The sequence below is a fragment of the Branchiostoma lanceolatum genome, chromosome 4, assembly GCF_035083965.1.
Source record: "Branchiostoma lanceolatum isolate klBraLanc5 chromosome 4, klBraLanc5.hap2, whole genome shotgun sequence".
Classification (NCBI taxonomy): Eukaryota; Metazoa; Chordata; class Leptocardii; order Amphioxiformes; family Branchiostomatidae; genus Branchiostoma; species Branchiostoma lanceolatum.
In genome coordinates this window covers 22,288,108-22,307,591 of record NC_089725.1, presented here as the reverse complement: position 1 = coordinate 22,307,591, position 19,484 = coordinate 22,288,108, and the positions used below count along the sequence as shown (strand labels likewise).

The 19,484-nt window shown below is 41.4% G+C and overlaps 2 protein-coding genes and 1 long non-coding RNA gene across 5 annotated transcripts; 2 read left to right on the top strand and 1 right to left on the bottom strand.

The window, feature by feature from the left end:
• The first annotated feature begins 15 nt into the window (after positions 1–15).
• LOC136433383 (uncharacterized) lies at positions 16–1,494 on the top strand. Its single transcript, XR_010755628.1, has 2 exons — positions 16–130; positions 390–1,494. It is a non-coding gene; the product is annotated as an uncharacterized lncRNA (long non-coding RNA).
• On the bottom strand, positions 1,066–9,526 carry LOC136433379 (signal recognition particle receptor subunit alpha-like). Its single transcript, XM_066425530.1, has 14 exons — positions 9,281–9,526; positions 8,492–8,575; positions 8,064–8,215; positions 7,630–7,787; positions 7,340–7,478; positions 6,974–7,136; positions 6,451–6,575; positions 6,142–6,245; positions 5,763–5,849; positions 4,346–4,518; positions 4,009–4,222; positions 3,600–3,685; positions 2,786–2,962; positions 1,066–2,364 (listed from the first exon to the last, which is right to left on the bottom strand). The coding sequence occupies exons 1-14, from the start codon at positions 9,395–9,397 to the stop codon at positions 2,239–2,241; spliced, it is 1,905 nt and encodes a 634-aa protein (XP_066281627.1). The 5' UTR covers positions 9,398–9,526; the 3' UTR covers positions 1,066–2,238.
• Positions 9,527–9,825: 299 nt separating this feature from the next.
• Positions 9,826–18,122, top strand: LOC136433380 (cystathionine beta-synthase-like). Of its 3 annotated transcripts, none has more exons than XM_066425533.1 (14): positions 9,826–9,975; positions 12,325–12,474; positions 12,847–12,953; positions 13,309–13,443; positions 13,737–13,951; positions 14,188–14,257; positions 14,454–14,545; positions 14,770–14,980; positions 15,211–15,316; positions 15,701–15,784; positions 16,604–16,738; positions 16,891–17,005; positions 17,458–17,542; positions 17,926–18,122. In XM_066425533.1, the coding sequence occupies exons 2-14, from the start codon at positions 12,332–12,334 to the stop codon at positions 18,042–18,044; spliced, it is 1,617 nt and encodes a 538-aa protein (XP_066281630.1). In that variant the 5' UTR covers positions 9,826–9,975; positions 12,325–12,331; the 3' UTR covers positions 18,045–18,122. The 3 variants fall into 3 exon arrangements, with proteins under 3 accessions (XP_066281630.1, XP_066281631.1, XP_066281629.1); XM_066425534.1 differs by having other exon boundaries at positions 12,310–12,474; positions 17,929–18,122; XM_066425532.1 differs by having other exon boundaries at positions 12,310–12,474.
• The last annotated feature ends 1,362 nt before the right edge of the window (positions 18,123–19,484 follow it).

The window sequence follows — 19,484 nt, the reverse complement described above, 5'->3', positions numbered from 1 at the left end:
GCACATTCAAGGCGTTCTACGTGTCGGACGATCGTGAACTCGGGACAGTGACAAGGAATGGAGGGGCCAGTGAAGTTACAAGAACCTCTTGCACCGCATAACCGTTGTTATATTGCGTTGTATAACTATGGTTTGTATTGAAGGCAATGGAGGGTGTAATTTTTCTTAAATTTGAGTCGCTTTGTGCTTAGTTAAGCACACGATCCCATAGCTGTATGTTAACAAGATCCACACCACCTTAACATGATGTCCAATTTCCTAATTACATGTACTTTTTTCCGATGACGTTGTATAATTCGTACAATCTGATATTGTCATGAATAAGCAATTATGGTATTGGTACGTCCTATAGATTATAATTATACTAATATTTATCTTTCCCAACACAGTCCGCAGGGGTGTTAACCTCTCACAGACAGGATGTCATAAATGATAAATACATGACGTTACGCATGTACAAAGCGTCCGCCGAGTATGATGTCAACCTTTCAGTGCACGCTGACGCAAGAGCCGGAGACGGGACCCGACCACCCCGCGAACCAGGCAGGGCAGGGTCACACCCGGCCGGATCCGCACCGTGAGGAACCGACAGGTGGCCGGTAGCGGCGTTATCGTGTCGGTGTGCTGACGTGCCAGAATCCCACCGATGTGTTTGTCCAAACATGACGTCTTTTAAAAAATAGGATGTGAAGTTGGGTCAAAGTTTAAAGTTGCATCACCACCTAACGTTGCATGTTAAGACAAAGGGCGATCTCAACTGCTCAGTCTAACATTACAACAGTACCTGTTGAGTAAAACAAATACTTGTGAATGTGTCCCTTGGGGCTAGGTGGATGATACTGCTTAAAATACACATTGAAAATGTTCAGTCATATAACGTTATGAAAAACTGTTGCTACGAGTAGATAGTCTTTCCACAGTACACGTATCTTACGGTTGCTCTGAATCTGACCCGCACTTGCGGGGAACGTCTCCAAACCTTTAATAGCTCAAAGCTCTTCATAACATGGTATAACATGGAATACCTAACAAACAGTACAAGGTATAACACACAGAAACTAGTAATAGTGCCCATTCCTGTGGTATTTTATTTGTATCGACAGAATTGTACATTAATGTCATGTACACTTAGAGACAAATAGGTTTGAAGCTGTAAAGTGTATAGATACAGACACTTTCCCTGATACTTTGAGTAGGTTGACAATGTATTTAGGACGATAGATTCCAGAAAAAGATGGACTTAATACCTAACTATATTTCTAAACCCTACCCTTTCAGGCATGTTTCTGAAGGGCATTCACTGCAATAACTGTGCCAGGTAGAGCAGGGCAGCAACACTCTGTGGTTTTAAGTTGTCAGGCAGATCCCCTAACACCCTAGTATCATGTCTATTGTTTTTTCTTGAACAGCTCATTATGTCAATATGTTACAGGCCATGCTAATTATTCTGTCCCTTCATTCCCACTCTAAAATCATCCAATGAAATCTGTGTTCCCGATCAGCCTGCATGAACTTGACAAAACAGATTGTTTTTACAATCAGCAAAAATGTTACAGCTTCCAATGTCTTTCATCATGTAATCAACCTTCCATGTATAAAGAATGGTACATCTTAACTGCATGCTTTTGCATATCTTAGTTTTATTAAATTTGCATACATGTATTTCGATTTTCTTACAAACTTTCAGCCTCAACATTCAGAAGGCTTTTCACATCCTGCTGCCATATCATAGTCATCACAACTGCTTAAAATCATCATCATAAAGGAATGAAAGAAACAGAACATCACTTGTCCTGTCATATATTTGCATCTGACAGACTTTCACTTCAGTGAATAACAAAAATCTACCAGTGATTTTCAAACTAAAACATGTCATACTGTAGATTTTTCTGGTTAACAGTGTTGATGAACAAATGTCACCATACAATGTGCAATATCATCAAAATTTGCCAAGGACATTAACAATGTTGGACGGTTCTTCTTTGAGAAAATGTTAAGGTTTTTATTAGGATTTGACTATTTGGTATTGCTTCCTTTAATATTCTTTTAGCTTAACTGAGATGAAACCGTCACACACACAATGTAACTAATTTGGACATAAATAGGTTTATACTCAGAAGTATGAACATCTAAGAGGTATCCTTTCTTCACGATGTCTTTATCATTCCTTAGCTTTTTTGCTACTTTTGATGACAAAGTTTATACTATGTGCTGTGGCAGTGAGGGCTTTTTGACAGGTTACTTCAGGAGAGCGTTGACCACAGCCTGGACGTTGAGAGCCTTGAGGTCGGTGTAAGTCTGGCCTGTCCCCACAAACACTACGGGCTGACCGGTGGTGTAGGTCATGGAGATGGATGCTCCCACCTGGGGACAACACAGAGGAATTGTGGTTAATAAGAACAATTCAAAATACTTCAGCTCAAATGCATTACTTTGAGTTGCAAATGTAAAGAAATACACATACATGTAGCTGGTACCTGGTACAAGGAACCTGTAAATAATACTAGTATACATAGTGTCTGTCTTCTCTGTCAAGTCCAGTGGAAGATTAGCTTTTCAGTGAGCTAAACTGGTTCGAGATCACTTTCAATTTCTTTTCTTTAGCTGTCCTATAACACAACATGTCTCCATCTGGTACAATGTGGGTGTGGAATACAAAGGCTGAGTATGACTATGAGGAGTGAGGGCAATATACATGCAATATAAATGGGACCTGCTTGGTGTTTGAAGGTTGCACTCAACTGCAGTACATAAAGGCTTTGCATGGGGGCAGTGTCCAACTGACCTTGTCATCAATGGTGTCGAACTTGGTGAGCAGGATGCCGTCAATGAGCCGTGGGTTCTCCATGCTGCTGAAGTCTGCCAGCGCCTGGTTAAACTTGGTCAGCTGGTCCACCGAGTCGTTCCCCACCAGGGCCTCCCCGACAAACAGCACCAGCTCAGGCTGGTTCACCTTGATCAGCTGTGGCATGAAGGACAACAGGGGGTTGGTCAGCCAATTCTGACATGAGTTTGGCATGAGAAATGTTTTCTATCATGATTATTTGTTACTATTCAGTTGAAGTTCTTCTGAAGAAACCGGGAGGAATTTACGATGACAGTCTTGGACGTTTCGGATGTTTCAGTTACAGTCTGTCACCTTTCTCAGGGTAATGCTGACTGGTTCTACTCTGCACAGCAGCTAGGTGTTGTAGTCATTGTTGTTGCCCTGAGGAAGGTGGCAGACAGTCCACCGAAACGTTGGCAGGTAGATTCTACCAAGTTGTGGCACAGCAAATGACACCTGGACACATTGTCAAGAAAAACTCAAATACCAATTACCACTATTCTGTTCCCAGCTCAGTGTAATGGACTGCTCTCATAGCCCCGCCCACCTCCGTCAAAATGTAGTAATGTGGAACAAAACCATAAAAATGCAAATATTTGACAGGCATGCAGCCAATCTCTCATTGGTCATACCACTGATTGCCATTCTCCCATCTAATTGTGATGGACAGTCAGGATCGTTCTATTGCTAGCACCAGACAGTTTAGATCAGGTACACAACATGTACGTCACACCACAGCTGTGCCAATCTGAGGTACAGGTAACAAACCAACCTTAGACAGAGCCCTCATCAGTGGTTCGTTGTCCTGCATGCGGCCAGCAGTGTCAACCAACACCACATCAATGCGCTGCTCACGAGCTGTAACAAACAACATTCAGTATTAGGATAAGGGCACTATCATGAGGCTTGTGCATTATTCAATTGTAGACACTAGAATCTGGGACCATCTTTGCAGTAGGGAATAACACGTAAATTGTTTATTGTTAATTTGCGTAAACAAGAAGCAATGAAATGGTTTGTTACAAATTGGATGTCTGATAAGTTGGTACTTACATTACATAAACATCTGGCTGTCCTGTCTCATGTATGAAATTAACACTGTCAGAAGACACCTACACAAAATTTTGGATACACTCTGAATCTTTGTTGAAACAGCAGTGTCTAACACATGAAACACCCACCAAAATTAATGGCCTCCATAGCAATGCCTGCTGCATCTTTGCCGTAGCCCTTCTCGTACAGTTGCACCATCTTGACTCCGTTGTGGTTCTCGGGTGGGTGGAGAGCCGCCATGCGACGAGCGTGGGTTCGTAGCTGTTCCACCGCTCCCGCACGGAAAGTGTCACACGCAGCGATCAACACGCGGAAGCCATTCTCCACCAACCAGAAACAGATCTAGATGGAACAACATAGGAGTTGCTTGAGTATTTTTGGTGTATAAGAGAGGATTATTGTCAACTATCAAAATAAAAGTGAAACTAGATGCCAAAAGTGTAGAAAGTTATAGCAGTTCCTTACCTTAGCCAGGTTGGTAGACTTGCCAACGCCGTTGACCCCGCAGAAGGTGATGGTGTATGGGCGATTCTGGCTCTTGGCTTCCATCACGTCCCGGAGGATGTCAATACGGCGCTTTGGGGTCAGGATCTGGACCAGGGAGTCGCGGATGGCCTGGCGGATGGTAGACGTCACGCCTATAACCACACAAGATGGAAGAGGTTTGCACTATTAACAGTTGAGAAAATGAGATTTTCTTACATATATGTATACTTTAAAAGCTGGATTGAAAATACAGTCAAACCTGTATTAGCGGTCACCTTTGCATAGCGGCCACCTGCCCATAGTGGTCACTTTTTGTCGGTCCCTTGGATTTTTCCCATTGACATAAGCATTAAGAATTAGGCTATAGCGGCCACCTGTCCAACGCGGTCGCGGCCAGACGATTTTCGGTCCCGCGAGTACAGTAACACTGCCGATAACGGTCCCGGCGCGCCGGTAGAAGCCGCATCGCCACCGCACGCCGGGTTCAAAATCTTCATTTTTTCACGCCGTTATCAAATTTATGTGGACTCAAATGGATAGGATAATAATAAAGAAAGCCAGAATGTTTTATCTTTGTTAGAAAATCCATGGTTTGACGCGAAGTCAAGCATAAATTTCTTCACATGGCTTGCGTTTGGACATCGTGGCAAAATTGTCCATTTCTGTGCATTTCGACTGGACAAATATTACGGCAGCTTTTTAAAAAATACAACCCGCACATGTACCTGATGCGGTAAGTTCGCAAAATGTTTGAATGTCGGCCCAATTTCCGTTTTCCCCGGAAAATTCATCCAAAATTGTGCCCAAAACGTGCTTCGGGCTTTCGCGCGATTTGCAAAATGGCGCTGATAGTGAGCAGCACAAAGGTCAACGGAAGACACCACTGTTACGGAGGTATAATGTGCTAAATTTATATTGCTGCAAAGTATCACTGAGGATAATTAATTTGATAAAAGCTTCAAAATAAATATGAATAACATCAATATGATGTAAAATTTGGGCTATTGCAATTTTCTGAAAAGAAAAAAAGCCATCAAAAGACCGACCTAAAATGTGACTTACCTATGCAATGTTTACATGTGTACTGTATGGTGAATAAATGCATCTCAGTTGGTACTGAAAACTGAGGTCAATTAATCGAGCTTTTCTCCATAGCGGCCACCTGTCCATAGCGGCCAGTTTTAGCCAGTCCCTTGAGTGACCGCTATAGACAGGTTTGACTGTAGGTTTAACTTTAAAACAGACAGTAATACTAAAGAAAGCATACTGCATGCCATTTTTTATTCCTATAAAAAATTTTCATACAGCAGTTACAAGATAGAGCCCCATTATCAATTGCTTAGGGGATAAAAGGCTGGTTTCAACACCAAACTATCCTTCGTGGACATTGCCTTACCACTGAAGGTGCCCAGGACTTTCCCCTCCAGCTTGGTAGACACCGATGTACACAACTGATCAGCAATGTCAGCTGCCACGTTCTTGCCTGGACAAGGAGAGGATGACATGTGAATTAATTCTTCACCAATCCTTGGCTGACTCTTTGACAAAAGAGTTCTAGGTACATCATCTACAAGGTAACAGTTTTTTGTTGCTCTATGGCACAAACATTTTTCATTTGTGAAACAAACTAGTTTGATAGTTCAATGGAATACGTATCATTGTACAATAATAGACCTGTGGAACATACCAGTTACAAGAAGTATACAGAGGTGTGCCTATGTAGGATGAGAGTTCACAAGAAAGTCTGCTGCTTTCCTCATTGTTGAAGTCCTTACCAATCAGGTGATCTCTCATCTTGTCCAGCACTGGAGCCATGGCCTCAGCTGTGATGGTCTTCTGGCCAACTAGCCCTTTGAACATGTTGAACACACCAAAGCCACTGCAAACAACAACACACACAAACATGGACAAATCAATTATGGTACAAAAAAGACAGATTTAAATACATGTATACATATTTACAAATAGACATTTTTAACAGCTTTGGGTCACTAATGCACTATAATTCGAAACAAGAAACTAAAAAACAGTTTAGAGCAAAATAAATTAAATGTCCAGTGATGATAATATAACATAATCCTTACCTGGACTTCTTACTGTCCTGCTGTTGAATCTCCTCCTCCTCCTCCTCCTCCTCTTCCTCCTCCTCCTCCTCATACATGTCTCCAACACTCTTCAGCTCACCACTCATGGATCCCACCCAGGCACGCTGACATAAGATTAAGAGTATAGAATTAGACACTCGCTCAAAATACATCATGACTCATTCATGACTACTAATTGTAATATTATGCTATAACAACATACCGGTATGTTTTTGGCTGCGAATGTGTCAATTGCTGCAGGCCTACATATATATTTAAAATATTTCAGCAACCTCACTTACAAAATTGTCTAACTGATATCAAAGAACATGACTGATATGTGTTTACACTTCTCTCATTTTGTGTTCTGTCTCTTATCATAGAGAAGAAAAATGAAAATGAAATTTGTTTAGGTAATTATGAGTTGATAAGTGAACATACAAATGTCTGCCAGTGTGCTACTGAATTACCAGTACGAAGTGTTGTACAAAATTCTATGTAGAAGAACGAGACCCCTTCTCACCTCTGCATCCCCAAGGTCCTCCTCCCCAGCCATGGTGCCGTTACTCTCCTTGTCTCCACTGAAGTCCAGAATCTTGGCATCCTTGGTGGAGCCACCATGAGCCCACTTGGTAGGGGCTTTACCTTTCTTCTTTTCTTTCTCCTTCTCAGGTTTGGGGGATGTTCTGAAAATGATATCAAAAGCATTCTTGCTAAAGACCTCTAGAAGGAAACATCAATATTCAAAATTCCTCATAAAATGGCGGCTTGTCATGGGTAAGTAGTGAGTCAGCATTTCAACAAAATTTCTTTAAGTTTAACTGAAGTGAGAGATTCCTTAATCACTCCCTACAATAACCTTTTCTAGCAAGTGATTTCAGAAACTCACCCCGTGATCTTCTTGCTGCCCTTCCCTGTCATCTTCTTGAAGAACTCCTCCCTGTTCCGTTGGATGGTGTCCTGTCCTCCCCCTCCTGTGTTCACAGTCCCCCCGTTGATAACAGCAGCTGGAGGAGCCGGCTCAGCAGCTGATGAATGATAGATAAGATAGATATGATTTAATCACACCACAGCTTCTATATGTGATAAAATGCAAACTCCTGCACTGATGGCTGGTCCTACTCTTACCACAAGAAATATGTGCAAATGAATCTAAAGTTAGTAGAAAAATATACTTACGAGCTTTCCCTTTCTTTTTCCCAACGTTTTCCTTTTCTTTCTCCTTTTTCTTGTCTACCTTGAGGGAGGCCACAGATTTCTGTGACTTCTGAGACTCCCCAAACGTCCTCATCTGCCTTGGTTTCAAAGCTTGGTTCTTTGCTGAGGCTTCTGCCTTCCTACACAAACAAAATAAGAAATCCAACATGATGTGATACTTGGCATCATCCTACCAAGTACTAAGGTATAACGCACAAATCAAAGTCACATCAACATGTCTGCAGGTGGGTAATACTAGCCTGAACACCATCGTTGCTGGAATTTTTTACAATTGAGAACTTTTTTACAGCAAAACTGTATGAGCCAGAACATTTTATCAGAGACTAGTTGACTAATACTCTGTCACCAGCAGCTTTCAATGTAACATGTTGAATACAACAAGAGCTCAGACTTACTTCAGGAGTCGCTGAAATTCCTCCGTAAAGTCGAAGTCTCGCATGACATTTCCATCTCTAAGGTCTTGGGAATATTTGTCACGAAACTCCCGACGCACATCATCAATAAACTTGTCAATATATGACAACTGAAGTATCTTTTGATAGGCAACCTGAGACATAAATACAAGGAACTTTACTTTATTTGTTCATCAGCACATTTATCAGAATGTTCTCAATGATTTACATTTGCTCATAGAAGTCAATGGCACAGAAATTATCAAACATTCTTTCAACTACATGTACAACTGCATAGTTCTATACAATACATACACTGACCCATCAAATTCTGACCCTGCTTCTAGTATGATGATATTGAAAATACTGTGATTTAGTTATGGTATGGACCTTTTGCGACAATACTGGAGTGAAACATTAGTATGGCTCACCACAAATATCAACTCAAACTCATTGTCCAGCTTGTACTCCAGTGTGAGGGAGCCATGCTGGAAGGAGCTGACACTTCCACGTTCCTACAAAAACAGCATGATACATAACGTTACATATGAGGGTTAGCCAATGGTTGACATCACACGCTATGGTTACAGTGCTGTCTGTATTAAGGTGTTGCATCGTTGATTCCATATTGATAAGATGATAATTCATCTCTTAGTTTTACTATCATCAACATAACGTTAATCATATGCTTAATCATGATTGAAAAAAAATTATGGGGCTGCGAAAGCATCCTTAGTCTGTGACCTCACCATATACCTGTTGCCACTGTTTAATTTGTTTGCTTGTTTCTAGATAACGTTAAGTAGATTAGATATTTAGATCCATGATCCAAAACAGATATGATAATAACAACAACAAACATTATTGACTCATTGTTAAATAGTCTTTACGAATTCATTTTATTCGTTCGAACAAATTAGTTTTGATGACATACACATTATGCACAGACACAAGGGGAAGATAAAAATTGATGGCATGCCAATGTTATACAGGTGGTCATCCATATGGCAGCCTAAATGACAAAGTCCACTGCCAGTCCCGGCGTTTCCCTCATACTTAACGTATAACTAAACGTATATTATTAACCACAACTGCGACAAGATTCCAATCTATCAGTGTCCAAAGTTACTTTCAAGGTTGTTAACTAGGTGTAATAACTGTGTAATAAACAGCGTCAACATCTAGTATCAAGCAGATGTTAAGAATTATCATAGCGTTACCTGCAGGATGACTGTCTTGATCAGGGCATTGACTGGCTCTGTCAGGACCTGATTCACCCCCTGGAAGTACCACAGGACGATCCCGCCCTTGCTGAAGATGGTGAAGAGATCGAGCATGGTGAAGGGATTTTACAGCTTATGCGAGGGGCGCAGTTGGTTAGAAATATTGCGGCATTTGTTGAGCACGCAGTTCTTCGCTTCTTCTTCACTTCTTCTTTACCTCACTTCCGCTTCCCGTAGAGTTCTCGCGAGAGTCAGAACATCTCGTGTCCTGGAAGGGTCGTGGGGATAGACCAGTCTAGTACACAACAGGGGCTCATGTTAACCGTCACATGACTCACATCAGTTTTTATATTGCCACAGATATGTCCCTGTAATATCAGCTAGCATATGAGTAACAGTTTTATGGAGAGGGTGGGTTGAGGATAACAGTTTCATGTTCAAAATGTTGGGCAGCTGGCAAAAGAAATCTGGTGAAGTAAATTACTGGTTTATCCCTAGCAAACAATCATTTCCGGCAGGTCAGGTCACACCCCTGATAACACCCCATACGTCACGCACGACCCACATCCGGGTTGGAGGGAACAGAGAGTGGTCACACGGTACACGTAACGTTACAGCACGTCCACGTTTTGTCTAACCGCTTCTGAAACACAGCCAGTGACGCAGTTTTGATTGCGGCGTTCGATTAACAGGTTAGTAAAGCTACTTATAACAAAGACAACGATCGATTTGATATAACCTCCTTGGATATACTGCTTGGCATTTTGTCGATGACGAACCTGCCGTGAGACCATATGCGACATATGTGACGTGACCACCTTATGGACACATTGCCCTCAGGGTCAGGACACAACGCCCTCAGACCAATGATGTGATAACAGATCTCCTTAGTAGTCTTACTGGTGCAGTCTTGTTTACTGCTGTATGTTGGCAGCCGTCAGTCTCGCAAGACTATGGCGTCGCATCCTGGTCAGTCTGTGGGTTGTCCGCAGCGTCTGCTGTACAGCTGTTTACTGCTACTGCAACACTAAAAGAACATGGTATCTCTTTAATTAAATTTCTACTAGTTACCCTTGTATGCTTCTTCAGTCTGACAAGTGGCTCTTGCATCATATTTTGTTCTCTCCAGTCACTCGATGACCAATGAGCAATGTCCAGTTTCCCTCAGAGTTGACTCCTACATTTGCTTCAGGGTGAACTTCACAGGCGGCGTAACGTTACATAGAAATAAGATTTGTTTGCAGTTGACCAAGACTCATTAATAAAGATGAGTCAATATACTCAATCACATCAATATGATGTGCATGTACTACAGTCAAACCTACCTAAACGACCACCTCTTCAACGCGACCACCTGGCCATGGCGACCGCTTTTTCTCGGTCCCGAAAATTTTCCCCATAGGCACAAGCATTAAGCTGCCTGCCTAATCCGTCCAACGAGACCGCGACCGCCACGAATTGGGACCACTCAGAGCACAATCCCTGCCCATGGCGGCCGCCTCATTTCCAGATATACTAAAATATACTATCTAACATAACGTGTGAATGCGGGAGGGCGCTGCGAGATCGTTGAGGTAAACATTGTTTTGTAGTCAAAATTATGACAAAAATTTGTACACGATGTAATGGTATACAAATATTACAACGATAACGGAAAATGTGATTTTTGTAGGATCTTTCTGTCAATGAGAATTGAACCTGGTAGGGGTCATGCTGTCTAAATTCACATAATTTTCCATCCATCTACGTACTGTATTTGAAAACCTCGACCTGGAAACATGTGAGTGGAATCCTCTTCATGGCGACCACCTGTCCATCGCGACCGTTTTTGCTCGGTCCCCCGGGTGGTCGCCGTGGGCAGGTTTGACTGTATATCTAAGTTGTAGGCTTGTCAAGATTCCAAAATACTGCAGAGATAACAAACTGTGGAAGGACATGTTTTAAGACAATATGCATTTAAGTTTGCGGTAGTTTTATGTTCATGGTTTTCGCGGTGGCCTCCTAACTGCAAACTCAAAACCACCACAAAACATTTTGTACTGTCCTCTGCGCACCTACCCCCTTGTTTAAGTGCTACATGTACATACTTTACACTGTAGTGATGTGACGGAGGCATCTGTTACGGTGAAGATGCACAAATGCTAACAAAAAGGCAAAATTGAACTTCAAACATTTGATACATGTTTAATAGAAGTTTTTGGCCAAGTCAAAGCCTTTATTCATTCCTCGGGTACATAGGGTTATGCATATGCCTGCTGAGTCGCCAGTACTTAGGTGGTTTCTGACTTATTATATTGAATTAAATCCTTTGTGTAGAAGTAAAGACTCTCTTAGCCCACATCATGTGACTCTTGAGATCTGATTTTGGGACCACATGATAAAGTCCAGTTTTGTAGGGTTACATAAATCACCACCCACAATAGGCTGGGAGAAGCTAGCTTTGTGCTGATCAATCTTTTCACTCAGCTTCATAGACTACCATTGTTAAATTTACATGATGATTGTCATGATTTATTTCTGAACTCCAGGGTTTCAAAACCTTTGTTCACTACAAAGCACTTATTGCTGCTTGAATATGCATATCACAGCAATTGTGCTTCTTTGGTGTGATTGGTTTTTGTCTCTATGTAAAAGTTGCACTCCCTGATATCACTTGCTGATATGTACCAGAATAGCTAAAATGTACTTTCAGTGCATTGGGTCTGTAAAAGCAGGTATCCACTTCTAGGAAACAGAGTATGTGGTGTTTCACATCAACATTCTACTCTACATGCCTCTGTGATGATTTGCATGTGAGGAAGACTGAAACTGAGTGAAAGTGGAAATTGGGAGCATGCCCGGTTTCGGGGTATAGATATGCATGACGTGGCAATGACTTTGGAGAAATACTGAAACCGAAATGTTGGCAATGAAACTGAAACTTCCTCTTAGTCAAATCAGAAGTAAAATTCCCCTTAGTCAAATCAGAAGTAAAAATCCATTGCCTCCGGACCAACGTATCAGTCATATTACTTGTTTTCATACAGAGCTCTTGTGTGCAGAGTGAAGATGTCTGAAACCACAAAGGCTGAGTCAAACCCAGTAGCAGATGGCAATGGAAGGAAGTGGATTCCACCCAACCTGCCCAGCCGCTGCACCTGGCACCTGGGAGTGTCTGCAGACAAGTCTCCACATGCTCATTTGCCCCCAAGGTAAGACCTGGAATGTTGGTCACCATATCTCCATTCATTATTTCATATACTTGATAGGGGCCACAAAGCATAGTTTCAGATGTACCTGCTGCTTGATATCACCATGTCAGGCTGGGAAAGATCCCTGCAAAGTTTGAAATTTAACCTCAATGTAGGTCAGGACAGTATCCTAATCTAGCTGGCTGCTTTGGCATATCAGGAATAAGATTATATCCATCCAACTTTCTTTTTTTGTATAAAATTTGATAGGGGCCATGAGAAAATTTTCCTAATGCCCTTGTTTTTTTAATCCTTGAGTAGTACTTAAACATTGTATATAACAATATTTAAAGTTTCATATGTTACTGAGTAACAAATTGTTTCAATTTTAAGGAAACGTCCAGAGAAGGTCGCCCCTAACATCCTCAGCATGATTGGCAACACCCCACTTGTCAAGATCAACAACATCTCCAAGAGTTGTGGGGTCAAGTGTGAGCTCTGTAAGTCTTTCAATCCCTATATCCACCTCCCTTATACCTCATTACAAGAATAGTTTCTATTCTATCATCATGAAGCCCCTGTAGGCTGTCACATTGCAGACAAGCTTTGGCCATATTTGTTGACCACCAAGATTAAAAGATTGCCAGAGACCTGCTGATCTCTAAAATCATGCGATGATCAAGAGAACACCAGGCGTATTACCGCCAAAATTGTCATTTAAAGCTTGCAGACCTGTTGGCTGATCAATTATCCTGCTGTGTGACGGGAGCATTAGGACCATTAAAAGTGCATCTTCCATGACATAAGTGCCCTACAGACTGAACCTGACACCTGTTGTGTTGTGTTGTGTTGCAGATGCGAAGTGTGAGTTCTTCAATGCGGGAGGCAGTGTGAAGGACAGGATTGCCCTGCGGATGGTGGAGGATGCTGAGAAGGAAGGCAGGCTCAAGCCTGGTGATGTGCTGATTGAGCCCACGTCAGGAAACACTGGTAATCATGTTTGCTTGATTAGGGGCATTATTCTGCAGCAGATATGGATTAGTCAAAGGTCTATATAGTACAACCGGTGTTGAAGATGCTGACCCTTTGTTATGCTCTGTGTCTATAAATGTTGTACAAATTTTCCCAAAATAAACTGACATACCTCACAAGAAATGTATACAGTTGTACAGGATGGATAAAGACATAAACTAGTGCGCGAACAAAGTCTACCTCAAATGCGGGTGCATACTCCTTTACCATGCTTGTAGTGTACATGCTTTTGCTTTACTGTTATCCTGCAGGTATTGGCCTGGCCTTGGCTGCTGCGGTGAAAGGGTACCGATGCATAATTGTCATGCCAGAGAAGATGAGTATGGAGAAAGTGAACATCCTGCGAGCCCTGGGAGCAGAGATTGTGCGCACCCCTACAAGTGCCTCCTTTGATGCACCCGAGTCTCACATCGGAGTGGCACAGCGTCTGAACCAGGAGATTCCTAACTCACATATCCTGGACCAGGTATGGCGCTGCATGGCATACAATACTTATAGAAAGGGGTTGGAATCATTTTCTCCTGCACAAGATATTTGTCCCAATATGTACCTGTGGAGCTAAAAGTTGAATCATGTTTTGGTCTTAAGGCAATATAACTTTAATGCACGGGTGTGCCAACAGCAGAGCAGTATTGATTCCAGAGTTGAGTAATGTTAGGAACATGTACTGTACTAAGATTTTGAATTTTTTTTGCTTCACAGTATCGGAACCCGAGTAACCCCATTGCTCACTATGACGGGACAGCTGAGGAGATCTTAGCACAGTGTGATGGTGAGTAGTCTTTTACTTTGGCTCAAGAGAAGCTGTGCTTTCTGTCCTTAATCACACATGTTTAGATTTTCTGCAGTCAACAGTTTACATTTGGTATTATCCAAGCATGTGACTTACAAGAAGTAGGTCATGTTTTGTGGTTTGAGACAGCAGAAGATTGTTGATGTTGACACTATGGGGTTTGTATTTTCTTCAGGCCCCGTGGACATGGTAGTAGCTGGGGCAGGGACAGGAGGAACCATCAGTGGACTGGCCAGGAAGCTGAAGGAAAAATATCCCAACATTAAGGTAGGAGATGAAATTAGTGATAATCAGAACTTTGGAATAAGCCTGTTTCAGCCTCCCACGGAAGAATGCAATTTTGCTGGGTTGTTGGGTTGTAAAAAACTAAGTAAAAGCAAATTTCTCCAGACAAAGCTATATTGTGTTGTCACCACCTACATATAACTGTACTAAGTCAGATCTTATTCATTCCTGTAGACATTGCTGAGATTATAAATTATGTTGTGCAGGTTGTTGCTGTTGATCCAGAAGGCTCAGATCTAGCTGAACCTGAAGAGCTGAACAAGACAGACACAAACTTTTATGAGGTGGAAGGAATCGGGTATGACTTTGTCCCAACTGTGCTGGACAGACAAGTTGTGGACAAGTGGTACAAGTCAACCGACAGGGAAACATTCCTCATGGCACGCAAGTTGATCCAGGAAGAAGGTCTCCTGTGTGGTAAGATACCTGTTATTACTTCAGTGCCAATTTAATGTAGAATGGTCACTATGCACTTTCCTTGTCTATGATATATGTATGAAAATTGAAAGAATGGAAAGATGTAAAACAATCTAAATCTTTTAGACAGAGTGTCCTTTTGGAAATCTGTAGGTTATGGCTTTTTGGTTCCCTTTTTCTAAATCAAATACTGGCTTTAATTTTTCTGTGAATATTCCTTATGTTTGCAGGGGGAAGTTCTGGCAGTGCGATGGCAGCGGCTGTACATTGTGCCAAGGACCTGAAGGAAGGACAGCGCTGTGTGGTCATCCTGCCTGACTCCATTCGCAACTACATGTAGGTTTAGTTTCCTAGTAGGATCTGGATTTTTTTTTTTCAGTTTTATTATGTATATTAGGTTTGTGACAGAGATATATGTTAAAATTCAATATTTATACTACAGTGAGTCCTGGAAAGGGCATCTTGGTTGGGGCTGCGTACGTCTTTTGGAAGGGCTGTAAAATGGGGGTCCCATGTTTGAAGAGGTGCCTCAAGCACATTAATGGGAAAGGGATAGCAACCCCTCCCTGTAGAAATATACCCAGCCACAGAAACAGTAAGGGGACTTGCTGACCTATGTGCCACTAGGCACTACAAGGTGAACAACAACAGTCCTACTGTCCAAAGTAGGTTCCATTTGTTTAGTCATTCAATCTCTCATCTGTGTATTGAATTGTTCAGGTCCAAGCACCTGAGTGATGACTGGATGTCAGAGAGGAACCTGCTGGAGAAGACATCAGAGGGGGCAGAGTTGAACAAACCATGGTATGTTTATACACCCAAAGACACTATTATGGTGCTGTCTAGTCTGAAGGTAGTTGTTGTATCAAGTGGGGGGTTGGTTGGTACATGTCACTTAGGTATGACGAGTAACAGAATGATAGAACACACACACTTATAAAGATTGTTTTTGTCTCTGTAAAACCTGCACTGCCTGATATGTACAAAAATGTACTTTCAGTATGTTGAGTCCATAAAAACAGACATCCATTGCCAGGAAACAGAGTATGTTATGTCTTCTGTGATGATTTGCATGTGAGGGAGACTGAAACTGAGTGAAAGTGAAACTTGGAAATGTGCCTAGTTTTGGGGCATGATGTGGCAATAACTTTGAAGTTATACAGAAACCAAAACGTTGGCAATGAAATTGAAACTTCCCCTTAATCAAATCAGACAAACAATATGTATCAGGTATTTATTGATAACTGAACACACACACACTTATAAGGATAAAGTGAGCACATTTTATTCACTATTCCCTAAGTCAGTTGAAAAGTGGACTAGGTAGCATCCAGGCTTGCCTGTTGTGTGTTGTTTTTGTGTAGTGTGGTATCTAAAGTGACAGTTATGTGTTGCTGTGATACAGTACATGCAGAAATGTTCGCGGTGGTTTTATGTTCGTGGTTTTCGTGGTGACTGTTTCAACGCAAACTTAAAGCCACCGCAAACATTTGTGTCCAATACTGTAGCAGTATGTGGCTATAGCACTGCCGCGAACTTAAAACTGACGTGAACACTCCATTTTCACCGTGCAAACTTTACAGAATGTTGTTGTGTGTTTTGACTGATTTTGTTGTGCTATAGGTGGTGGGACATGAAGGTCCATGAGCTGCAGCTCCATGCTCCAATCACAGTACTGCCTACTGTCACCTGTGCCGAGGCCATTGGCCTCATGAAGAAAGAAGGCATTGACCAGATGCCTGTGGTGGGCGAAGCAGGGTAAGTTTCACTTCCCTATTTCCAAGTGTGGTGCAAGTTTGTCACACTAAAATAATCCATCGGTCATTCTACATTATATCAGGTAATGGAACCAACAGTTAACTGGCTGTAAAGGGAGCATAAAATTGACTGTCACCATATTTGTGTTGTAGGGAGATTTCTGGGATGGTAACCCTTGGAAACATGATGTCCCAGCTGGTGGCAGGCCGTGTCAACAGCCAAACTCCCGTGTCCCACATGCTATACAAACAGCCGGTGCAGGTGCAGGTGTGTACACTGTAATAATCTCAGCTTACTCTTTTGTAAAAACTGTGTGACTGGTTTATTTCAATAACCGTATATAACAGCCTCGTAGGTAACCACCGATTGCCTGAATTGCACGCTAGTTCGTTTGCAACATTACAATTACAGACTTGATTACAGTTACAGACACAGTATTACAGACATGATTGCAGCATTACGATTTGTACTAAAACTCACTTCGTCTTGGTGAACTTGGGTTCATACAGGGGGGAAATCAAGTCTACAGTGCTGCACAGCTTTTGGGAAGATGATAGTTAGTTGATGATAGAGCAAGTTGGTTTGTAGGCTTCCATTTGGTCTACAGATGACGGGTAGTTCGGTTAGATTTGAAAGCTTCAATTTGGCATGTTTCTGTTGTATTGGCATATTTCTGTTGTATTGAAACCACAGACTGACATTTTCCTTGCCCTGTTTAGATGACTTTGGATGACACCCTTGGCTGCCTGTCTCGTATCCTGGACACACAGCACTTTGCCCTGGTCATCCACGAACAAAGACAATGTGAGTTCTGGACTGAGTTGTACACTTCGAACAGTTTCTTTTCTAGCGGAGTATCATTGTACCATGCAATAGTATAAAGGCATGCTTGGACATGCTTTAATATCCTGGGATGATGTTACATTTTGTCAATAGGGTTTAGAATGTATTTGATAGGTACATACTCTTTGTGCTAAATATGATGTCCAACATCGAACTATCTTTTATAGATCATACTCATTTTAGCAACCATGAGATTTTTACATTTTGATCACTGACACCCATTCCTTTCAGCACTGAAATGCTTTTGGGCCCAAATTATAAGTACAGTGTATGTGTATTTGTTGGGCTAATGCCCTCCAAAGTGTTAACAAGGTTTGGAATTTGTTTGTGTGTTTCCTTATCAGTAGATGGGGGAAGTGAGCTTCAGTCCAAGAAGATGATCTTTGGTCTGGTCACTGCCATCGACCTGCTGAACTTCATCACACACCACCCCAAGAGCAACAACGGCAAGAACGGCAAGTGAACCTGGCAAACATGCAGGTTCTGAACGGAGGCATGTTGGGTGTCTGATGCTTTTCTGTAATGTCTCCATGACTACTTCCAGAAGCAAAACAATGTCCCCTTATCAAATTGATGGAAAACCCCAAAAAGTACAGTGGAATTAAGTATCATAAAAAAGTATTGTTTTCCCCAAAAAGGTTTAGAGCATTCAAGTTTAAGATTGTCAATTTTGTTGTGGTTGTATTTTATCTTAAGATTATTTTCATATACTAGTACTTGTTAACTGGCTAATCATTTTAAAGATGTATGCTGAGCTGGTGAGGTATGAAGGGATTTTAACATCACCTATCAGTATATACAGGAAAGTAGAACATAATCAGCACTATTGCAGATCATTCAAGTTTAAATAAAGTTGTGTCGAGCTTACAAGACAGCTTTATTTTGCCATAAATGGTATTTATTGTATAGAAAATTACAGGTTCTTATTATGACTAGTTTTTGATGGAGGGAACAGGTCAGACATGTTGACTTCTCCCTGGATTGCTGTCATCTACACAATACACGTTTGGTTATAGTATAGCCTTGGAACAATAAGGTTTATCTGTCCACATTATAACATAGAGAAGCTAGTTTATTTCCTGTTGCAGACCTTGAGGCGTTGTCTTACATACTAGTAAATGATTTGTTCATATTAACACCTAAGAGGGAGGCCTTCATGTATTATATACTGATGAAAATGGGTAGTTTATCGACCACTAGTATTACTTTTAACTATAGAATTATTTGACTTGTGTGTGTTTTGTTTTGTCAAAGAAATCAATGGTTAACTAAAATTTAAGCAACAGCCACACTTGCATTAGTGTTGCTAAGGATGGATATTACAGATTCATCTCCTAACTTTTTGTCATGTTTAGGATACACCGATCCTTGCTTGTGACACTTAACTATCACCAGCATCTACCTAGGTTATAGTGGGCATTTCCTTAACAAACTAAAAATGCTTTTCTTGTTTATGACTGGCTGCTACTGTATGCGGTGCTTGGATATGAATTATGCAATAAAGTAAAGGAAGGTGATCAAACATGGTGGTTAAACTAGTTTCCAAATAAAAGTCAAGGAATATGGGGACTGGCTATTTTCAGCTAGTGGCAGTTCAACAGAATATACAAACTACATAATGTTCTTGAGCTGGCACTCTTAAAGTAATAAGGGTTGATGGAACAAAAAAATGACATGTTTAGTTTCCTGACATCAACTGTGGTTGTCCTTGTTGTGTCTGCACAAGAGGGATGCTTCACGTACCCTGATGGATTGACATTAAATAAAGTTGTTAAAACTATCTAAGATTGGCAGAAAACATCTCATTTGATGTGTCTCACTTGTATCTAGATCTCATCATGATTAGCCCTCTAGGCTTAAATGAAGTTATTTAAGCAAGTTTTAATAGTTGTCCTTGAGGCAC

Excerpts from the sequence above, each read along its gene's own strand:
- LOC136433379 (XM_066425530.1), bottom strand. The coding sequence starts at position 9,397 with ATGCTCGATCTCTTCACCATCTTCAGCAAGGGCGGGATCGTCCTGTGG. Across the intron at positions 7,788-8,063 it reads GAATTTCAGCGACTCCTGAA|GAAGGCAGAAGCCTCAGCAA; the intron begins GTAAGTCTGAGC and ends TTGTTTGTGTAG. Across the intron at positions 4,519-5,762 it reads AGTCCTGGGCACCTTCAGTG|GCGTGACGTCTACCATCCGC; the intron begins GTAAGGCAATGT and ends GTGTGGTTATAG.
- LOC136433380 (XM_066425533.1), top strand. The coding sequence starts at position 12,332 with ATGTCTGAAACCACAAAGGCTGAGTCAAACCCAGTAGCAGATGGCAAT. Across the intron at positions 12,954-13,308 it reads TGGGGTCAAGTGTGAGCTCT|ATGCGAAGTGTGAGTTCTTC; the intron begins GTAAGTCTTTCA and ends GTTGTGTTGCAG. Across the intron at positions 13,952-14,187 it reads ACTCACATATCCTGGACCAG|TATCGGAACCCGAGTAACCC; the intron begins GTATGGCGCTGC and ends TTTGCTTCACAG.